This window comes from Perna viridis, chromosome 6 (genome assembly GCF_037379345.1).
Source record: "Perna viridis isolate PV_CMFRI_1.1 ecotype Kerala chromosome 6, ASM3737934v1, whole genome shotgun sequence".
Lineage (NCBI taxonomy): Eukaryota > Metazoa > Mollusca > Bivalvia > Mytilida > Mytilidae > Perna > Perna viridis.
Genome location: NC_142450.1, coordinates 39107452 through 39130151, shown reverse-complemented (window position 1 = coordinate 39130151; position 22700 = coordinate 39107452). Strand labels below are relative to the sequence as shown.

General features: G+C 33.8%; 1 protein-coding gene across 1 annotated transcript in view; it reads left to right on the top strand.

Annotated features, from left to right (window-relative positions):
- The first annotated feature begins 5010 nt into the window (after positions 1-5010).
- Positions 5011-22700, top strand: part of LOC148614895 (uncharacterized) — a 32978-nt gene continuing 15288 nt past the window's right edge. Inside the window, exons 1-8 of the mRNA XM_088589392.1 lie at positions 5011-5125; positions 15380-15414; positions 17679-18278; positions 18868-19079; positions 19501-19644; positions 21294-21463; positions 21617-21806; positions 22318-22439. Coding sequence (XP_088445518.1) covers positions 5118-5125; positions 15380-15414; positions 17679-18278; positions 18868-19079; positions 19501-19644; positions 21294-21463; positions 21617-21806; positions 22318-22439 — 1481 coding nt within the window. The 5' untranslated portion in view covers positions 5011-5117. The remainder of the gene's footprint in view (positions 5126-15379; positions 15415-17678; positions 18279-18867; positions 19080-19500; positions 19645-21293; positions 21464-21616; positions 21807-22317; positions 22440-22700) is intronic.

Here is a 22700-nt window from a genome sequence, read left to right as displayed (position 1 = left end):
TTCGTTGATATATGTATGTCTATAGGGTTGATGAAATATTACGTAGTGTTTAAATATTTCGTCAGCTATTTGGACTAGGATTGTTATTCCGGAAGCAAATGCAGTACAAGACGTTCCACGAAGTGATCCTCAGATGGTCATGTTGATGTTAATGACGTTGATTTTATGCTTTAAGAAAACCGAGTATGAAGGAAAAAACGGCATATTTATGAATAATAATAACATCCAGTATGATGTTATTGTTTAAATGAAGGTAGTGCAACAACAAGCATATCATTCTAAGATTTTGAGGGTCTGGGGAAGAAATATATTAGGAGATCGATAAGTTGGAAAACCAGGACTAGAAAAAAAAATCTGTCAAACAGGATAATATTAAAATTGTAATAAAACACTCACAAGTTGTTAATATGCTAAGCAAAAATCTTGAAAATAAATACATTGTATTCTGCATCAAGAAATTGAACGCCGTCCTCAAAATAAAATGATTACAAAAGACAACAGACGCATTTCGTTCCGAAAGGTTCAAAGTCCAACCTATAATTTTAAATTAACAGTGTTGCTTACATAATAATTGTATTAGTGAACATTTCAGTTGAGTACAAAGTCCATGGGCGGTTTTAAATTGGTTCAGTTTTACAGAATGTTATGCAGTATATCGTTCAAATGTGACAAATACATACTTTACTATGTGAGACTTTGGACCCAACAATTTATATATCAGCTAGCTCAATTGTTAACAATTTTTATTGGGTTAAATATAGACGTAAAATTTAAACAAGGACGGATGAAATTCGTGAAGTCTCACAGCGAAAGTTAACTCAAAACCCTTACAATGTACCTGATATAATGGTATTATCGCTGAGAAAACTTTTTTTTCTGTTGCATTACCATATTAGAAAAGCCCGTGCTTTGTCATGTCAGTACAATTGTTAATATTTTATTTATTTATTTATTTTGCTTTGTTTATTATTTTCCTTTCTTACAATGGGCTGAGACCTCTTTTGAGTTGAGTTTTATCGCGTGTTGTTGGTGTGTGTATTTTTTTTCCACATTTGCTAAAAGTTAGGGGAGGGTATATGTTTCTCGATAATATTTTAATCCAATCGCTGAACCCTTTGCGGTTGTCCTTATTACGGAACTTAGGTCTAGCTTTTGTAAATTTTCGTGGTTTGGAAGTTTGGTTTTTCATGCGTTATAGAGTAACTATAATATAATGCCAATATCGATGAACCGGTATATTTGCTGTTCCATTGGCCAGTCGTTGAAGGAACACTCAAGAATAGGACATTTCTCACCTTTCACTGGAAGAAGCGAGAGGTATCCTCAGACTTCAGAGTTCATACTTCAAACTTCTGAGTTCTGATTTCGTACTTTTGAGTTCATACTTCATACTTCATAGTTCATATTTCATCCTTACGAGTTTTACTTTATACTTCCGATTTCTGACTTCATAGTTGAGAGCTTAGCTTCATACTTCAGAGTTCCGATTTAATACATCCTATTTCATAGTTAAGATGCATTGTATAAACGGTTTAGAATTTATTTTTTAAAAACACGCGACCAAAGAATAATGAATACCGGACAACTTTTAAAAGTTTACTATGCAAAAGGGTTCTCACATTTGAAGCGCACCTTGAAGAAACTTTATCTTAAAAAGAGGCAATGTATTACCCATTTTTTGGAAGTGCACATGATTGAAAGAATAAAAAAAGAGACAACGAGCTAGGATTTTACAATGTATTATTCTCTATTTGTTTTATCAAAACGATATCATACAATGTTTGTGTATGAATGTGAAATAAATTTTTAATTTCAGGGTTAAAAGAGACGATGTCCGACTAATAATACGAGTCTTATTTCAAAGGTCAGCATTCTAATGGGAACAAGTAGTGCTCAGCCACTCGCTGACCTATTCCTTCATTCTTATAAGGCTGACTCTGCTAATCTAATTCAAAAGAAGGAACATCGTTTAGCCAGATCCTTTGATCTCAGTTTTCGCAATGTAGATATAACATATTATCTTTAAGCAATCCTACTTTCGGAAAATTTTATTCCTCACTTATACTCCAAAAAAAAACTTGAGGACACTACATACACCATGAACTCAACCTCATATCCTGATGCACACTTAGAGATCGACGGTAAAGGAAAACACATGAAAAAACTATATGACTTCTCATTCCATATTGTCAAGTTTCCTTTCATCTGTGGCAATATTCCTTTAGCACCTGCGTATGGAGTTTTCAAATCACGACTTATACGTTACTAGTATGCCAAAGCTTGCTGTAACTACGCGGACTTACTGTACCTAACTTAGCTTCTTATAATAAGGCTTCTGGAACAATGTTATGTTGCTACAAGCTTAAAGTACAGAAGTCACGAACTCGTTGATCGTTACTGTGTATCCATCTCCACCATGAGAACCGACTTGTTCACCTTGTCATAGTTTTCCTTTCCTCTTCCTTCTACCCCGGGCATGGCATTTTACAATGTATGAGCAACTCGGCGGGTTATTCTTGCAGAGGACGCTTACCCTACCGCGACGCCCCTGGTCCATGCTCCCAGTTTTTTTTTTGTGGAATCTGAGTTGCTCAATTGCTTTTGTTTATTTGTGCGTGTTTTTTTTTGTTTAATTCATGTTTTTGTTTTTTGAATTATATTCTTTAGATTTCTGTTTGAATCTTGGTTCCCTTGACAACTCTTTAACTGGAATCTGTAGCGAAAAAAACCTGGCGTTACTAAACTGCAAATTTGGGGAAAATCAGATGGTTGAAAGTATAAACACTAGTAACAATTCAAAACTCGTGAAAATGCATTTTCAATATTTTTGCTCTAAATTGTAGCACCCGTACAACCATAACGGTGTAATTTTTTTGTGTTCTTTTGTTAAAGAAGAACTCTGATAAGACGGTTGATGAATTGATTTTGGGTGAAAAACACCAAACAGATGAACATTATACCTTATATAGCTATCAAGTGTAGCGTCCGGAGCAACAACTGAAAGGTTTTTTGTTTGATCCCGACTCAGGCTTAAAAAACAAAATCCGGCGTAAAAAAAGCTCCAGAATCCGGCTTTTTTTTTTAAATTGAATTCCTTCATATGGAAATTCAATTTGATTTCAGATATTATTTACGGTTTTCGAGTTATAAAGTAATAAATAGGTTTACTCTCCCAACACGTACCTGTGTTAGGAGTTAGAAATGATGGTAGAGATATATCATGAGTTAATGTTACAAAGAGTACTTTACTGTAAAATTTATAAATTTACAACAACAACAACAACAACAACAACAACAAAAAAAAAAAAAAAAAAAAAAAAAAAAAAAAATCAAAGTACCCATGTACCGAATCAATTTCCATCGATCTTCTGATTTTTTTATGTCTAAAAATCGTCAAATTGAAAACTGTGGGATAAAAGAAAAGTACGTGGATCGAATTCAATTGTATATCAACACAAGCCTATTGTTATTAATAGTTAATATTGAACTCCTTGTTTTATATCTGATTACGAAGGACATTACAAAACACAAACATACATCAAAATTCATGATGCAATGTAGCAGTGCGCCAGTTTGCGTAACATTCAGGTTCTATATCGGTTTACATGGAACACCTAGATGAATGAACACAACACTCACCGACATAATGCATTGCTGAACTACAAACTTCTAGTTGGCCAACCCCCTGCAGGTCCGGGTGTCAAAAGAATAAGCCTGCAGCAGCGCTAAGCTTGTCGTTAAAGGCGATTAAATAGTGCTTAAAAACCTATCCGGGGGCTAGGCACTCTGCCCACAGAGCAACTGGGTTGTGTGCCCCAGGTGGTGGAATGGGGTACCCCTGGTGTATTACATGCTGGGGTTGTCAGGCTATAATACAGAAAACCTTACCACAAACCATGGTGGTGTATCGTGTTGAGAAAGATGCACGTTCCAAGCACGTTAAAGAACCCTGCTGTGGTATTCGATAGTAGAAGGAACTTTTGCTCTCCGCCACAGGAGGCTAAATTGCCCAACCCTACCCATCCCTTCACTATTCGTGTGGCAATCAAAATTTGTCGACCCTAATATCCTTTTGTCCCATCTTTTTTTTTCATTTCATCATCATCAATTCATGTTCATTTTATCATCCATTTCATGTTCATCACCTGGATATAGCTGAAATATTGCTGCTCGGGCGTTAAACCCCAACAATCAATCAATCAATCTGGTTGGCCATTCCAGCTTATTTTTTAATTGTCAAGTCGAAATTCAATTTATCATATATATATATATGTGTGTGTGTCCCTCTCAACTAGCTACAGTTCTCAGTAGATAAGCTTTGTAACCCAATTACAAGTTACTCCTAGTTACGGAGCGCCGAATGAGACTTGATCTTTTTGTAATCAAAATCCATTTTGTGAGACAACAGTATATTTTTGTGTGACCAAATTCAATTTTGTGTCACAAAATTCAAAATGTGAAACAAAATTAAATTCTGTGAGACAAAATTCAATTCTGTGTCACAAAAGTCAATTCTTTGTCACAAAAGTCAATTCTGTGTCACAAAAGTCAATTCTGTGTGATAAAATTTAATTCTGTGAGACAAAATTCAATTCCGTGTCACAAAAGTCAATTCTGTGTCACAAAATTCGATTCTGTGAGACAAAGTTCAATTTTGTGTCACAAAAGTCAATTTTGTATGCAAATTAGAAAATGTTTTTGATTGGCCATGAAAAAGTTATTTTCGCTCAGGGTGAAAAAAGTTTTTCTCAGAAAAAAAAATCCACATGATAATATAAGTGCGCCTATCTGGACCATGCTAATTATATTAGATAAGGAACTATAAAAATACATTTGTTTTCCGAGTAGTTCTGGTGGGAGGGTTTTTTCCCATTCATATGCTAAATATTTGTACTGCATCTGAAAATGTCTAATTTCAGACAGTCAACCTTCGAATATAACTGACAACGTGTTGGCAAGTTTCGGAACATTTAAAAATTTCCGGAATAGGTCTATACGTTTTCATTCCTTAATTATACTTCCTATCTGACGTCATTTCACCTGAAATTACGTCTGAGAGAATTGCAGTTTTATTTATCGTTTTCCGTTGTACCAGTTAATGATAAGTAGAACAGAGAATGTTACCGTAAGTTAATGAAATAATTTTGACTCAAAATATGATTAGAGTTATACCTAAATACTATTTAACACCTTTTTGTACTTAAAAAAGGTCAAGTACACCGGAAGGATTAGCGTAGACCGTTTTCAATTTTCATGGTATGCACGAGACGGGATCTCACAGCTTTCCTTTGTGCCGTCATATATAAATGTCCCTTGTACTGAAGTATCGCTTGATGGGCGTATTTTGAATGCTCCCTTTTCAAGTTCTGCGAAAGAATACCAAAAAGCCATTTTTATTGCTGGCATTGCATGTAGATTATTTTCGCACAAACGCGAAAATAATATTTTTTATAGCAGGAGGTGGAATTTTAAAAAAAATACAATGTAAAGTATATGGAGGGATATTGAATGATAACTTAATTTTTTGTTCATGACCAAGTACAATTTTTTGCACAAGTTTGGAATATTTTTTTCTCAAAATAACCTCATCGTCCCCCCCCCCAAAAAAAAATCTATCCAGAGTTATCGATCATTGTCCCATCAAACATCAATGGGAGTGCAACGGAAGATAACTCTGGATAGAGATCCCCCCAGTATAAAAATAGTCGATGCCTTAGATATCCAGCTGCTCATTTGCTTTTGTTACTTTGTTTGTATAATTGTAGTTACTTTATGTTCTTTGTTGTGTATGTCTGTTTTCCATGTCTGGTCTTTGTCCCTGGATTACATTCTTTTGATCACCGATATAACCTTGGTTCCCTTGATTACTCTTTGATCACCGATATAACCTTGGTTCCCTTGATTACTCTTTGATCACCGATATAACCTTGGTTCTCTTGATTACTGTTATTAACAGCTGCAGACAAGGCTTCAAAATTCCCCGAAAAAAAAGTTCCACTATATAGATAAGTCACTGCAGATAACTTTATAACAATTTGTGGAAATAAATCTAAATTGAGACACTTAATACTTTGGGTGCCTTCCTAAAATTAATTGTAAAAAACAGGTTTTCTAAAATATCAGGCACCTTAAAACTGCCAGAAAAAGTAAACGGGCATGGTATTATTGTAAAAAACAAATAAAAGTGTACCCTTTTCCGCCCATTTGTTCATGGTTTTAATTTTTTAAATTCGTGCGAAATTGTACATTTTTGAAAAAACAGCCAGTTGGTGCAGGGAAAAGAACCCAAGCCGGTGAGGACCTGAATCTTTCAGGATAGCTTAAAGCATGTATTATACACCTCTTTACATTTACAAGTATTGTATCTATTTTATGTACGAATGCTCTACTACCCACAATCAATATTTCCACCATGTTTCACCCTTTATTTTTTTTAAGTTTTACAAAATTAGACCGGGTCAGTTTTGTGTACGAAAAGGTGCACCTCAATCCCATCTACATAGTGTAACCTTATTTAAATCAAAAACGTTTAACATTGGATAACGTTAAATCATGGACTTTTTTCCGACTTTGCAAGATCCTTGCATTCTCTGAGAGGGCTGGCTGCAGGGTCTAGAGTGAATTTCGAACGTCAGACATTGTTTGGAGCTTGTGTCTTTTAATGTAATTCGGTCAGAGATATAACAAGTACTATCTTCAAAAATATAGCCGACTCAGTATTACTTAAATGTTTCTATATTTCATTCAAGAACCTAACATATGGCACACAATTTCAATTTTCGATACATTTTTTTCGAACGCCTCTGAGTTATCAGGTTTTGTTCAATCGGAAAACAGAATTGAGATAAGGTGACTTGCGTTTCCATATAAGAGCATCAATAAAGTCAAAGGGTAAAAAGCAAAACTATACCGCTTGCTTCGGTAAAAATCCCTTCAGCACAAAATATTCAATAGACGCGTTACTCCGATGTACACAGAACTCTCGAGGACCCCGGGCCCGGCTACACTGGTATCATAGATTATTATTGACATGGCTTAAAAATCGAGGACAAATATAATATACACTAACACAATATAAAAATAGCTGAATTAGAAGCTTGGTATTTACGTTATAAGAAAGTGATGGTAATAGAAAATCAAAGACTGAAGTTTACAAAGTCGCTAATCGTCAAATATTCTATGCCTCTGATTTTGGTTTCCTTTCAACATCCGAAATGGCACGAATGCGATAGGCTCTAAAATCGGGTGACTTCCGCTAGAATCTTGGTTCTTTTGTGGATCTGGAAGAATAACGATATCATATCGCTATGCCCAGAAAAATCAAAGTACTCGTGTACTGAATCAATTTATATCGATCGTTTGAATTTCTACGCCCTAAATATTCGTCAAAGTCCAAAAATATGGGATAAAAGCAGGGACAAAAAGAGAGTATGGGGGATCGAATTCAAACTATCATAACACAAGCTTATTGTTGTTAATGGTTAATATTGAACTTTCTGGTGTTATTTTTAAATTCATCATTCTGATTATGAAGGACATTTAATAAACAATTCGCAATGCATCGTAGCATGCAGTGCGCCATTGCAGAATATTCACGTTCGATGTTGGTCTACATGGAACACCTAGATGAATTAACACAAAACATCCAACATGCTGCATAATTGAACTACAAACTACTAGTTGTCCTTTCCCAGTTTCTAAATTTTCAAGTCGAAATTCAATTAAAAGATTTCCAGGTCAAAACTGTCAACTGTCGAAACAAATCTTTCAAACTTTAGCCACAATCATTGAAATAAAGCATGTCCTTCGATACATGCTCCTCTCGACTAGCTACATTTCTCAGTTAAAAATCTATATAGCCTAAATCCTACAAGTTATCCCGTAGACACCTGCATGTCATGTAAAATCGCTTAGTTTCAGGGCACCTAGTTCCAAAGACACGTACATTAATATAAACGCCAAAGTCTTAGAATAAAATTTAAACTATTATGTCTGGTGCATGTACATTTTTAAGGCCCTGAAGCACCCAGGGGCGGATACAGGCGGGGGCGTAGCGGGCGTGCGCCCCCCTCCTCAAATTTTCAAAACATGGGTTACCAGGGGTAGATTTTGGCGCTTGTAGGGTGAAACTTTAACCTCGCTAATTTTACCACGAAAGATATCCACATTTCACCCACTGTAGAAGAATATTTCAAAATTTTACCTCCAATTTTTTTCGCCTCGCTCCGCTTGTCGAATTTTTTACTGTGCCCCCCCCCCCCCCAATCTAAAATCCTGGATCCAACCCTGGCACCTACAACTCTTGCATTGTAACAAATAGTGAAATATAATTATTACAAAAACAATATCACCAAATCACAGACTGACAATCTTCCCGATAAATGCATTATCGAAATTCTTATGGCTTGCTATCTTTTATAAACAAAGTTTCACTTTTATTTGTCATTTCCAGGCTTCGGATGTCACGAGGTGGTAACCTAATAAAAATACACGATACAGTTGATGATAGATCAGGATTGTTTCGGGGGTTATGCTACTCTTTTGATAAACATTTAGCAAAAAGTGAGCGGCAAATATTAGTCTGGAACAGGGAGTGTAGTCATTGCCTGGATCCTCTTTCTTTATGTAAATATATGGATTCGCCAGGCTCTGCATGAAATATCTGGAAATTGCTCTTCCAATTGGCACTCATCATTCCTCTTTGTCATTTCTATGAACGATGACTATAATCTCGATTTTCATTTCTGGCTAATCATCAAATGGTTTATTATGCGTCTAAGAATATCGCGTTTGTAGGCAACTTAAATATATCGACATATTGAATATAATATAATGAACGATTGGTTGATTCGAGTAAATGCACAGAAATAATCAGGTGCTGGTAACAGGTTATTGGATCGTTGTTAATACAAACCAAATTAAATATACTTAGTTCGCAGTAAAAATTGTCAATTGAATATATTAAAAATACTTATGAAGTGGACTTAACTATTTGCTTTTAAATCTTAATTGGGTATATCTTCGATCTTAATTGATAATTAAAGTACTGAAGCACTGAGTCAATGATGGCCTTCACAGTTTGCTCTGATCACATTTTAAATCATAAAAAAATGTATTGTACAATATTTAAATAGGGAAAAGTATTTTTTAAAACTTTAGATCTGTTTCGAAGGGGAGGGGGATATACAGTTTTACCCTTGTCCGTGTTTCCATTTTTCCGTAACACTGTTTATGTTATAGTTTTCTAAGCAACTACTAATCAGAGCGGCTTGAAATTTTAGAACTTTCTTCCCATAGGTATGCCATTTGATGATATACATTTTCGAATAAATCGACAACTTCCTGTTTACCGACGACTTTGTTTATTTTTTACTTTTAAATTATATTTTGAAAGTTGAAATTTTCGTCGCACTTTTCTAGGCATCTACTCATCACAGCGGTTTGAAATTCTAGTATATTCTTCCAGTAGTTATGCCATTTAGTGGGGTCTATTTTCGAAAGTTTCTGTCTACCGAGGACTTTCCTTATTTTAACATTATATTTTGCAAGTTGAAATTTTCGTTTAACTTTCTCGACAATTATTCATCAAAGTGGCTTGAGGTTTAACACAAGTATGTCATATGGTAGGATATAAAATCGAAAAAATCCTGTTAATCGATGACTTTATTTTTTACTTTATATTTTGAAAGTAGACATTTTTGTCGCGTTTTTCTCTGCAACTACTCATCACAGTGGCTTGGAATTGAAACGTATTTTCCCGCAGTTATGGGATTCATTTTGGGAAAAATTCGACAACAACTTCCTGTTTACCGAGGACTTTGTTTATTTTCCTTATATCGTGGTTGAAAGCGGGGGTATCACTAGTAAGCCATCGCTCAGATTTCTTGTGGATTTTTTATTCTGTTAGATACAAAGCTTTTTTTTCAAAACATGGTTTATAAACCGAGCAGTCAAGACACCTAGACGAAACAAATAGGAGAAAAATTACCCTCAACTTTTTTTTTTACTTTTCAGACATAGATTTGGTCATACACATTTAAAAATATACATGTTAAAACAATCTCCCATGTCTTTTCTGTTGCACCAATTTCACTACAAAGAATTTGCTTCTGTTTATCATGGGATTGAACCATTTTTTTATATGTATGTCTAAAAGCTTTTAAAATTAGAGTGCTCCCAAAGTCAAATAAGTGCTTTGTAGCTTTTGTAGCTAAACAACTGTTGAATTCTGTCAAAGCATGTGAATTTGCCTTTTGCTGTGACGTAGCGTACGATGTTGGTGTCATTTTTGGTAACGTCGAAAGCGGCAAAATTTGACGTCTTTTTTTGTATTGCGACGTACATCTTTCTATAATTGTTACATGTAAAAAGAAGTGTGCATATTTAATTTTTTACTTAAAATAATGCACACGACATGTTTTATTATTTAATTATCCGATTCGATATTGATTTTTCGTACGTTTTGGTGAATTGAAATGATCAGATTACATCCTGATATGGTAAAGAGTTCGGCATCAACCACTTAAAAATGATTTGAAGGAAATTTTATACCATGAGAAAAATGTTAGGAATTATGAAAACAAATTTCGTGATGCGCTAAAAAAACGTAAAACACCCTCATTAAAAACAGGAAGCTTACAAATCTAAAAGCACAAAAGTCAGTAGCACCCCCCCCCCCCCCCGGAAATCATATTGTGAATCTTTCCTATTTGGTTTTATATTTCTAATGTATAGATGTATGTTGATATTTCCGAATACATGTACTCGTTTCGTAATTTTATAAGGTCTGTTGCTAAACATTTCGAGAAAACAAAAATCTTGACAAATCTCCCTCTTTGAGAAAATTTGAGTGCGAAATCTCCCGTTTTTATTTTACGACGAAAAAAATACTTGCGGTCGTATAACGTTATGGCGCAGTCGTCATCCGCATCGTCGTTGTGGTTGACGAATTGTTCTGAAATGTTGATATGATTTACCAACAACTAAGAAGATTCCTATTTAATTTGGACTTTGCTGCCCCTGCCGCTTTAGAAAAAGCGGCCAAAAAGGGTAAAAAAACGTATTTTATTAAAATCCATCTGGATTTTTTTTTTCGATTTTAAATATTCTATTTTTAATGTGTTCTTTATTTAATTCTGCTAAACAAATGTACAGAAGCTTTTGTGTGTTTTGGACCTTTTCAAGTTATAGGGGGTCAAAATTTGACAAAGCCTAAAACATTTCCATAACTTGTTCGATTTTGATTTTTGTTTATTTCATTGGATTCTTCATTGGATTCCTCATTAATAATCCTGCCTGCATTTTTCAATCAGATTTCTGATATCTCTTATGGTTTTTGAGGTATAAGGGGTCTTTTTCCTGTTTTCTTTTCAACATGTCTTTCATTATATTATCAGATTCGCTAAAATCGTAATTTTTTTTATTCATTACGTCCACAGTCGTAAAAAAAAGTGTAGTATCGTAACTTTGCAATACTTTTTATTTTTTTTAAAAATTGACATTGAAAGAGTTTTTACGTCGCAAAACAGAGCATTACTTTGGAAACGTCAAAAAACATTTGTGACATTTTTGTTAGTCACAGTTTTACATATATATATATAACCCAATTGTTAAGCCAAAGAAAAAAAATGAAATGATAAAACCATAGAGGTGGATAAATACATTTTTAATAAAATATACAAATTTTAGATGTTGTGACATTTTGGTTAGACACAGACAAAATACTGCGCTTAGATACTTGTTCAACCAAGTACCATTATTTTTACAATAAACTATATACAGAATATACATGTAAAATTCAAAATTTCACAGTTATTAATTCACTCAAAGCTAACGAAAAAAGCTTTTGATAAAGACTGGGTAGAACGCAACGTGAAGAAAACGTCGAAAAAAAGACAACGTGACATCACAACATACGTGCGTATTTTTCAACTATTAGACAATAAAACTCATTATTTTTTTTGGAATAAACATGAAATTCTGAATATTTATACAATCCTTTAAGTGCGAATAAACTTTGGTAAAACTACTATTCGTTGTTATATATTACAACGGTAAGCAAGAAAGTAGCCAATGGCCAACGTCGAAAAAATTGAGATGTGTGACATAATTGAAATACGGACAAAAAGTCTTTTAACAAAAAGACTGATTGAACATTTTATACATATTTTCATTTGGGGTTATGTAATAAATTGTCAATATAGTTAAAAAGGGCTGTTCGCATAACTTTAAAAAAAAATGTCTAAAATGTTGTCTTCAAATCGGTTTCTTTCCATTTTTACAATGTCCACATCAAAGGGGAGACATTTGTAATATTGTAATACGCTTTGAGCTTATCATTACGTCCTGAAAAAATATGATATCGTCTGCAGCACGAACTGCTTTTCCCTAAAAAGTTGGTTTTATCAAAATACGCCAAGAAACAACTTAGAAATATTGGTGAAATGGGAAGCAAGCATTTCTTAATGTTACCCGTCCACATATGAAAATGGACGTTCTTGTGATCGAATAATGCTTTCCCTCCAAAATTAACGGGATCTTTCGAAGATTTATGATTGTAATTCTAAAACAATTTTGCATATTTTGATATCTATATTGCCTTTGATAACTGCACATTCTAATAGCAATATTTCGGTTTTCATAACCAGCCCTGGTTCAATCGAATGTGACACCAACAAGGTACACAACGTCTGTCTAATTACCATCAATATGAATTAATACAAAGAGACAAGAGCATCAACACAACAGCTCAACCAGTAGTAGGACATATTCAGAGTTCTATCCGATTACTCACCGGTGGATTATGTCATCTTTACAGTACTACAGTTACTAACAGAATCCCAATCATGAGCAGCCCTAAGAGACTCAAAAGGGTATTCAAACAACTTATATCTTTCAGTACTTTTGGATTCCATATACTCGATGGCTAAATCAGAAAAATTGGCCAGTCCCATTCTAATTAACTGCATTGGTGTGAACTTCCAAATGAACATAAACTGAAGACTTTTGGTGAATAAAATATTTACCAACAAACTAAGACAAGGACTGATATGTTACACATTTTCAACGGATTTTTGTTAATTGTTTTGTGTTTATGTGTTAAGATAAAAAATAACAATAGAATATAATCATGCAAACTGAGCTTGTTACAATGATTTTGAAACTGTTTACAAGTTAGTAACATGACTTTGATCATGTTGTAAACAGCAAAAAAGGAAAAAACATCAGAAATTATTTAAATAGTTTCTTATCTGTGTATAATAAGGTAACTCAGTGCAAAGAGGGCTACAATTTTTGTACATTAGGGGACGCTTTTGTGTAGTTACCCATCTTTAAAAAAACATTATAGCAACTTTTTACTTAACCTGACACTCGGTAATATTTTTGTTCCACAAGATTCTCTCCAATATATATATTTAGCGATCCTAGGGTCGCTTATAATATTTACCTGCCGGGAACCAATGAGATTACTTTTCTCCTAAGGTCATGACTATTGACTATGGTCTGTGTCTAGAAACTTGATCGCGGATGCTTGTGAGTGCTACTGTAAAATATGACCCGCTTAACGAAGCAAGATTTCGCGTGAGGCCTAGGTCAATTTCAGCCGCTATCGTGGCTTCATTGACAAAAATGGAGATTTTTGCACCGGTAGGACGTCCAAAGAAAGTTTCAAAGCATACATTCATATGTTTATTTCCTCATAAATGAGATACAAGGAAACTGTTATACTAAAACAATAATTAATGACTAAGTATGCGTACACATATATATTCACTAATTCCCGTTGGTCGTATTTTAATTAATACTTTTGTTTGAGAAGACAAGGTGTGCTTGTCAGTTGATTTTGAACTAGCTTGCAGAAAAAGCGAGTACTCTTTCGAGTTGAATGCAGCTTGTTGTCTTTAGTCCAATTTATTAGAAGTTACGTATTTTGTATCGATCTCAAGAGTTATATCCGAATGAAACAAATTTGTATGGTTCGTTTTATTGTTGTATTTTCTCACCCCTGCCCGGGTTAGGGGGTGGGGATTGAGCACTCACAAACATGTTTAAGCCCGCAACATACTTTATATGTCTGCCCCAAGCCAGGTACAGGTAGTCCAGAGGTTATGTCTCTTTCTTTTTGTTCAATTTTATTCGTTTTACGATTTTTTTCTATTGATTAGGTCGATTTTCGTCTTTTACGAATAGTTCCACTTCATTTATTTTTAGGCCTTTTACAGCTTGCTTTATGGTATGGCTTTTGTCCTTCATTGAATACCGTGTGGTGACCTGAACTGAGAATTTTAATTGTTCGTTGCTTGACTTTTGGTGGATGACTGTCTTATTGGCAACCATACCACATCTATTTTTATATAAAAAACTGTAAAAGTACACCCGAACTAGTACGTGTAAAAGTGAAATGCTGATGACACGTTGTGTATTACTGAAGGGCCTGATTTGGAGGGGGGTTTCATCACGATTCACGAGTTGATTTTTTTTTGTCAATCACGATTCACAGAAAATAAATTTCCTTGATCACGGATCACGAAAATATATAAAGAGTACCCCCAATCAATCTCGATAATAGAGATTCAGAAGCTGGTTGTTTGTGTTGTAGATTGGTTCAATTAAGCCGCAATCAAATACATTACTGGCTTATTACCTGTTTACGTGTTGAATTCTTCCAGGTTCTAAATTAAATCCCGCCTCTTCAACTTTTAAGCCAAGAAAGACAACTCAATGGAACTCTTTATTTCCGTAATGGACATAAAATCACGAGAACGAAATATGTGTCTCAATGTCTCAATCACGAAAAACGATCATAAAACTCCAATGAAAACAATTCACGAACAATGCTTTCATCACGAATCACGAAAAACGGATCACGATAGCGAAAATGCGCCAATCACGGAGAACGAAAATAACCCATCAGGCCCCTCATTACTAGAGCACAGTTGAACATAGTATGCATGTAAGTAGATATCTGTATAATTGCGGTTACAGACATCACAGACTACCTGGCCAGTTGAGTCAGTTATTTTGGTAATGAGGAATGCTGCATTCTGAATGTCTTGAGTCAGTTATTTTGGTAATGAGGAGTGCTGCATTCTGAATGTCTCTAAATCTTTGCACACTTCCAGAAACACGAATGGCACAGTTTTATGAATGTTCGAAAAGTTAACTCTCTCGGTTAGAGATATCTGATAACCAACCAGATATAATGTAAGACCTTCTTGCTGTTTTTTTTCTAAATTAAGAACGAAATTTACAAATGAATTCTCCAAACGTTTAGGTCATGACAACTTGACCTGCCGAGCAGAATGAAAAATATCAATACATTTTTTCTATTGTGACGTCATTACTTATGATACTCAGGCTTTTGTTAATATTTCTCCAGGTTATTTGGAATAAAGAAAAAGATATTACTGTCTGGTGAGTAGTTAGATTTTTTCTCTCGTTAGTACTGATTTTAAAGCCTCAAATTTCTGGAAAAAAAACAAAGCAAATGATAAACGAAAACATGAATAAAAATAGAAAATAAATAACTTTATGTTAAATAAAAAGGCAATCTTTTCTTCAAAACAAAACTAAAGGCAACAGTGGTACTCGTACAGAGACAAAGACCGGACAACAATAACAGTTTCTTTATAGCACACAGAATATTGAAAGCACATGAGCGACCTGGCCTCCATCGTTAATATGAACATTAGATGTATTATTAGGTTGTGTCTTCGTCTCTGTTTATTTGCATAATAATTTTTCTATTTTCTATTTTCTCATGTTCAGAATTTCGAGATGAGCTGCAATGAATTAAACGAATAATGAAAATACCTCTGCAGAGAACCTGCAAATTGATAATTGTTATATTATCAATTAATTACACATTAATCATTAATTATGTGTTTTTAAATTATTTAAGTTGGGAAGTGATATTGCCTTCAATATTGACAATGCCCTCGCCTGTGACTCATGGCATTATCAACGTGTCAGGCAATGTCACTGTCCCGTGGGCAATCACATGATAATGCCCTCTACATCAGGTACTATTGTATAATTAATTTATACCAGTGTTTTAGCTAATAGGAATAGCTTATTCTTCTCTGATATAAAACAAGTCATATTGCTTGACTACTGTAATGTTACTCTTGAGACATCTGTATACTTAGTGGGTCAAATGAACTTCTAAAATTTGTCTTGATATTTAACTATTTCTTTATGAAGATTTTTTTTTTCAAATCGTGCGTGATGCGTGGTACATATAATTTACTATGAGTATTTTTGTTGTGAACTATTTTAAAATATATGTAATAACAAAATTACCGATTTCAAGTTCGTGCATTTATACATTTTCGTAGTCCTGGGTTTTTACCTATGACAATAACCATTAACTTAATAGTACCAATCTTTATTTGTTTCTGTATGTATTTATATGTGTTTATTGATGACTGTAAAAATTTGAGCTATAAATATGAATTAATGTGTGTATCAAATTAGTTTATACAAAATAACAACGGGTATAAAGTATTCTGAAATAGGAACAACAGGCACAACGTATTCTGAAGTAGAAACACCAGGTATAAGTATTCCGAAAGTAGAGACAAGGGTATAAAGTATTCCGAATTAGAAACAGGGGGTATAAAGTATATTCTTAAGCTAACAAAATCATTTTCTGTACAACAAATCTATAGCTTTATAGTTTTAAAAGTAAATATATTTTTATGCTTTCAAGATGTGAATGGACATGTGATAGTATACTTTTTCCATATTATGGTATCTTGTTTTCTGGCTTACCTGTGCTATTTTTGTAACACATACTCAGCATTATAAATACTTACATTTTCAATATTTACGGGTTGATTTTTTTTTAGTTTTTTAGTTATCCGATATTACCAACGTGGGTACAGTTTACACTGCATCAATCAAATAGCAATTAATAAAAAGGTGTAAACCGTCCTAACGTTGGTTACTAGCAAACATAGTCAAAAATTAAAGACAATTCTTATAATTTAATTTCTAATCGCTTCCAAGTTAAAATTTGAACGTTATTTTGACTGAGTTAATCAGTTAATGAATATGAATCGCGGACCAATCAACGGTAATGTGGTCACAGCGCCAAATAGTTCACACAGAATAACATATTTGCCCCAATGGAACTAATCTATTAGGAGGCTTATTACAAACCAAATCAATCATTCATATATAACATCTAGTAAAAATAGAAGAAAAATATTTAACGAAATTGTGGAAAGGCAAAAAATATGCCATTTAAGTATGGTTCTGCCTAAAAACTAGGCAGGGGGTGATTCATCATATCTTAAGATAATCAATGAAACTGTATATTGATAGGTCCTAAAAACAACTCCTTTCTATGTTCATATCCTTGGATCTGCTACTTATCGTGAAATATTTTTTTTACTGGTTATAGTGTAAACATTCTGGCGGGAAATTTTCGTATACTTTTTCTGTAGTAGAACATAACCAAATTTTAAGTTTTAATATCTCCAGTGGACTACTTTTATTAGCACTTATCTTTCCTAATACAGTTTCTATTGGGCCTACAGAAAGATTTGCAATCAAAAATATTTGGTATTAAGAAATGCATGAATTACCCTTTATAAGCATCTTCCTTGTTTTAAGGCAGAGCTGTACTTAAGGTCGAAAATCGGAAGTGAAAATATTTCTTCTTTGTTACTTAGCTTTCTTGGTGTTTGTCATCTCAGTTGGAACAGTAACTGGCACCAACGATACCGAACACCAATCTAGTTCAGAACCATGTCCTCAAAATTCTACAAATTGTAACCAGTGTCCACCAGATGATCCTTCCTGTCCGACCAGTCACCAATGCCCACCTAATCAACCAAACTGTCAAATCAGTCACCAATGTCCGCCTGATCAACCAAATTGCATGCAGACTAGTCACCAATGTCCGCCTGATCAACCCAATTGCCAAACCAGTCACCACTGCCCGCCTGATCAATCAAACTGTCAAATGGAATTCTTTAATTTGGAAATGATATTGCACCATCTTGAAGCAATGATGAAAAACATTACAAAAAATGAACTTGCAGAATATGCAAAGGAAAGATTACCACAAGAATATCCCCAGAATTATTACGAACTTTTAAAAAGAAGTTTCCCCAGAAGAGATTTCACTTGTCCTCCCACTTGTAAAATGAACTGCGCAAAACGATCTCCTTGCTTCGCAAAAGATTACATGTACAATTTTTCATTGCCATTCATGCGCAGTGCTTCGGTAAAAATGGCTAGAAGAGGGATGGTACTGATGAGTATGCAAGGTACGTTAATAAATGTAATTCAGATAACTACTTTACAGTTTTTTATTACCACTTTAGATCTTTCAACGCTAATTTGAACCAGAAAAGTTGTAAGAATTGTCATACATTGTCAATATTCCATTCTATAGCAACAGTTAACAATTTGGTATGAATTTCCTGATTTTTCCTAAATTATAAGCCAGCAATATTCGATCAAGATAATACAAGAATATCTACTACATATTTTCCCTATACATGTACTTTCATTCCAGATCTGATCCTGTTCAGACCACTCCACTGACTTCATAAAACAGGTTTTTTTTTCTATCTCCATAATTAGCATTACAAGCCTCCACTGTCAATGAATTGTAGCAATCTATATTCCAGAATAGTTATCATTATGTTTACTGTAAGAGATGGTTGTTTTAATATTCTATATGAGTTTCTGGACAATTTATTGTGAGTGAGTTATTCTAGAAATTTGTCAGGAAATATAACTTCAAGAAGACAATTGCGTATTAACAAACACATAGTTTCGCTTAGTTGGCTTATTGTAAAGTGCAGGTTCAGTCAGTTATTTTAAATTGGATTTTTTGTTGTTGTATTTTAGGACTAGACGCGTTTGATGATTACATTTCCTGTGAAGATATGAAGAAAATTCTTTTATTTTTCGACACTGTATCAGTGCGACAGCAACTAGACATAATATTCCACCTGAAACATACTAAGCAGTCTGAAGGAATCCAAACAGAACCCATGTTTAATAGTACTTCACAAATTGATGACATTAAACCTTATACAAAGTTCTTACATTTTCTGACGGTTAGTCTATTACTGGTTATATAGATCTAAAACTAAATTGAATTTGCTGAGTTATAAAGAACTAATATTTATAAATGATGATCACTGCAAAAAATCAGAATAAAATATATGTATGAAAAAAATGATGTATGAAAAGGAGTACTGGTCAGTAATTATAGGATAAAAATAAACTGGAAATACTAAATAACAGAAATGTGTTCAAGAGTACCAAAGAACGGCAAATGTTGACTTTACGAGTGCACTCTAGTTTTCTCCAGAGACACACTTAATATTGTTTGTTACAGAATTATGATATTTTCATTACATCAGTGTAATAATTTATTTTGGTTTTCGGGTTTTCGTGACATTTGTAAAATCAAAATATACCAACACATTAAAAACTTATTTTAACTGAAGCTCATTTATTGGCGATATTATGCAGGATACGGCCCTACAAGGAATCATTACATCGTTATCCTCCTCGGCCAAGTTAGATGTTTGTCGACAGCTGAAGTACTTAGACTGTCGGGCTAAGCTGATGTTTCTGAAACAATATGGATTCGAAGTTTGCTCCAGTAGTGCAACGGTTTGTTTGACTGAAATTTGTCATGTTTAATATGTTTCAAATCTAAATGTCAGATTTTTGGGAATGACCATTCATAAGTATTTCGAGGCCAGTATTTGACAAAAAAGTAAAAATCAAAGCAGATATAAGATCTCAACTTTTGGTAAGTCTATTTTTGGGGATAATTATTGATTAGTACATGACCTTTTTAATATTGCCCATGTCATCATGCCAAGATCTTGATATCGGCCCGAGGGACGATATCAATAGATGACTGATAACAAAGGCAATATAAAAAAAGTCATGTATTATTCTGTTTATTACATATTTTCATACCTGAGATATTTTTCTTTTTAAAAAAGAAAAACATTAAAGGCTAGCCGATAAAGTGCGTGATCCACAAATCCAACTGACAGAGTTACATGTAATGTGATATCGCCGATGAACAGGATATAACGTTTTGAACATTTGTGGGGAAGTGACGTCAGTAAAGCTCATGGCAGACATTGCCCTGGGTATAGTTTCATAAAGCACTGTCAGTACACGTAAATCCTTAAACCAATAGAACTTAGTGCACATAAACCTTACGTCACCCGTATGTGCGCGTTAGTCATATTGGTTTGTTAAGTATTTATTCAGAATTTTTTCCACTAGCTAAATTTAGCAAGTACTGAAAGTTTACATTTGCTAAATTTAAGTTTTTTGAGTTATTTCTGGACTTTACCTATATTACAGATAGAATTCCACTGGAATTTTTTAGCAAGTGGAAATATTTTCTACTGGCTAAATTGAATAGCAAGTATTTCCCCTTAAATCCGGTCAGTGTTACGTGTACGTTAGTCTTACGTGTGCTCTCTGAAATGATGCCCAGGTGGCAGATAATATACAGAAAATGCATTTATTTCATATGCAAAACGATGTAATTTCAATTAAATATGTAGTAATGTTATATATTTGAAAATATAATGCATATTAGTCTATATCATAGGGTTATTGCATGAATACTGGTGAATATTGTCCCGAGCAGAATACGATATTGCACGAGCTTGCGAGTGCAATGTAATATTCTGCGAGGGACAATATTCAAAGTATTCATGCAATAACCCTTTTATTATATAATAATAAATATTTCAGTTAACATTATACTAATTTGTTGCATATAATGCATTTAACAACGTTGGATAAGTTTTATTGCACTAGTTCAAATATGATACATAATAAATATATGAACTAGTGCAATATGAATTTATGAATGTTTGATAAATTGTAGTAAAATTGAAAGGAATGCATTTTTTTTTGTATTATTTGAAAGAAAAATGGAATCACAATAACGGTCACCAAACACGGAAATATGTTGATCTATATAAAGAGGTCATTGCCATTTTTATAACAACCTGTCAATATCCCTATCAGCCATTTTTTAGCAGACGACAACACTGCAATAAATTTAAAAACGTATTCGGAACGTCTCCGAATTTTTCCAGATACGAATGAAAGTTTGCGTGCAAATACCGGGATATATTGCATGCTTTGTTTTCTATTGATTTGAATAGGAAAATATTATTTACTATATAATAAATCGATTTATAAACTAGTACCCTGTGGTGGTTTGTTTTATATGTATGTTTCTAAATATTTCCTTTATTAGATGATAAAAAACAATGTTTCAGGCGTTTGTTCCATCCGCTAGATTTGTTCGACAGTTTTTGATAGATCGCGATGGTGACCCGAGACAATGGAATGACACAGTTTGGTCAAATAACATACAGATCCACGGACCTCAGATCCTGGAAGATAGAAACATGCTCAGAATCTTCCCAAACACATTGTTCTTTAATCTGTAAGTTTATGAACAAGTCGGTGGTAATATTTATTTATACATTTTTCTTTCATGCCATTGGAAATTAAGAGTAATTATGACTCTGGATCTAGTGGTTTCACATTCAGGCTGTCCTGAAACAGGTGTTTATAAAAACTGATTCGTTCATTTTAGTATGCAGTCAAGTGGAGGGGCCAAAGTGTGTAAAGAAATTGAAAAAAATGTCAAACAACTGATAAACCAAAAGCTTACACAGGTGTTGAAAGAAACACAAGACGAGGGCCAAAAGACACTTGCAATTAAGCTCCTACAAGGATGTGGTGGTAACCTAAAACAGATGAAAAAATATGTTTCTAAAGCACAGGTCAGTGGTTAAAATACGTCTGTAAAAAACAGGTCAATGGTTAAAATACGTATGTAAAACACAGGTCAATGGTTAAAATACGTCTGTAAAACACAGGTCAGTGGTTAAAATACGTATGTCAAACATATGTCGGTGGTTAATATATGTCGCTAAATCCAAGGTCAGTGGTTAAAATACGTCTATAAAACAAATGTCAGTGGTTAAAATACGTCTGTAAAACAAATGTCAGTGGTTAAAATACGTCTGTAAAATACGTAAGTGGTATAAATATGTCTGGAGAGCACAGGACAGTGGTTATTATCTTGTTCGTGGTGTCAAAGATTACTAGTATTAATTTAATAGTTCAAACAGCATATTTTTTTTTACCACCACAAATATTTCATAACTGAATATTTTGCGTTTTCGAAGATAACCACTTGTTCATCTTTTACATGTTGATACAAAACACTCGACAACAAGTAAGTAATATAACAGTTCTATTTCATCATTTTTTGATTTCTTACATTTACAGATACTTCAGACTTTTGACAGTAGCTCTGCTAAGATGTCGATCAGGGACAAAGCGGCTATGAGACGAATTTTAAAGGAGGAAAAATCTGACCCTTCCTCCATGACCTCAGAAGAGATTGTTCAGTATGTAACTGAAATGTTAACCTCTTTATTGTCAAACACAACCCACTCAACAAATATTTTTTTACTCAATAACTTAGTCCATATTACCGATCCACATATAACTTAATCCATATTACTGATCCACATATAACTTAGTCCATATTACCGATCCACTTATAACTTAGTCCATATTACCGATCCACTTATAATCAATATCTTCAACATCATAAAAAAGCTAATCATTGAATGTGAAAGACATCGATTCATATAGTTGAAATGCGA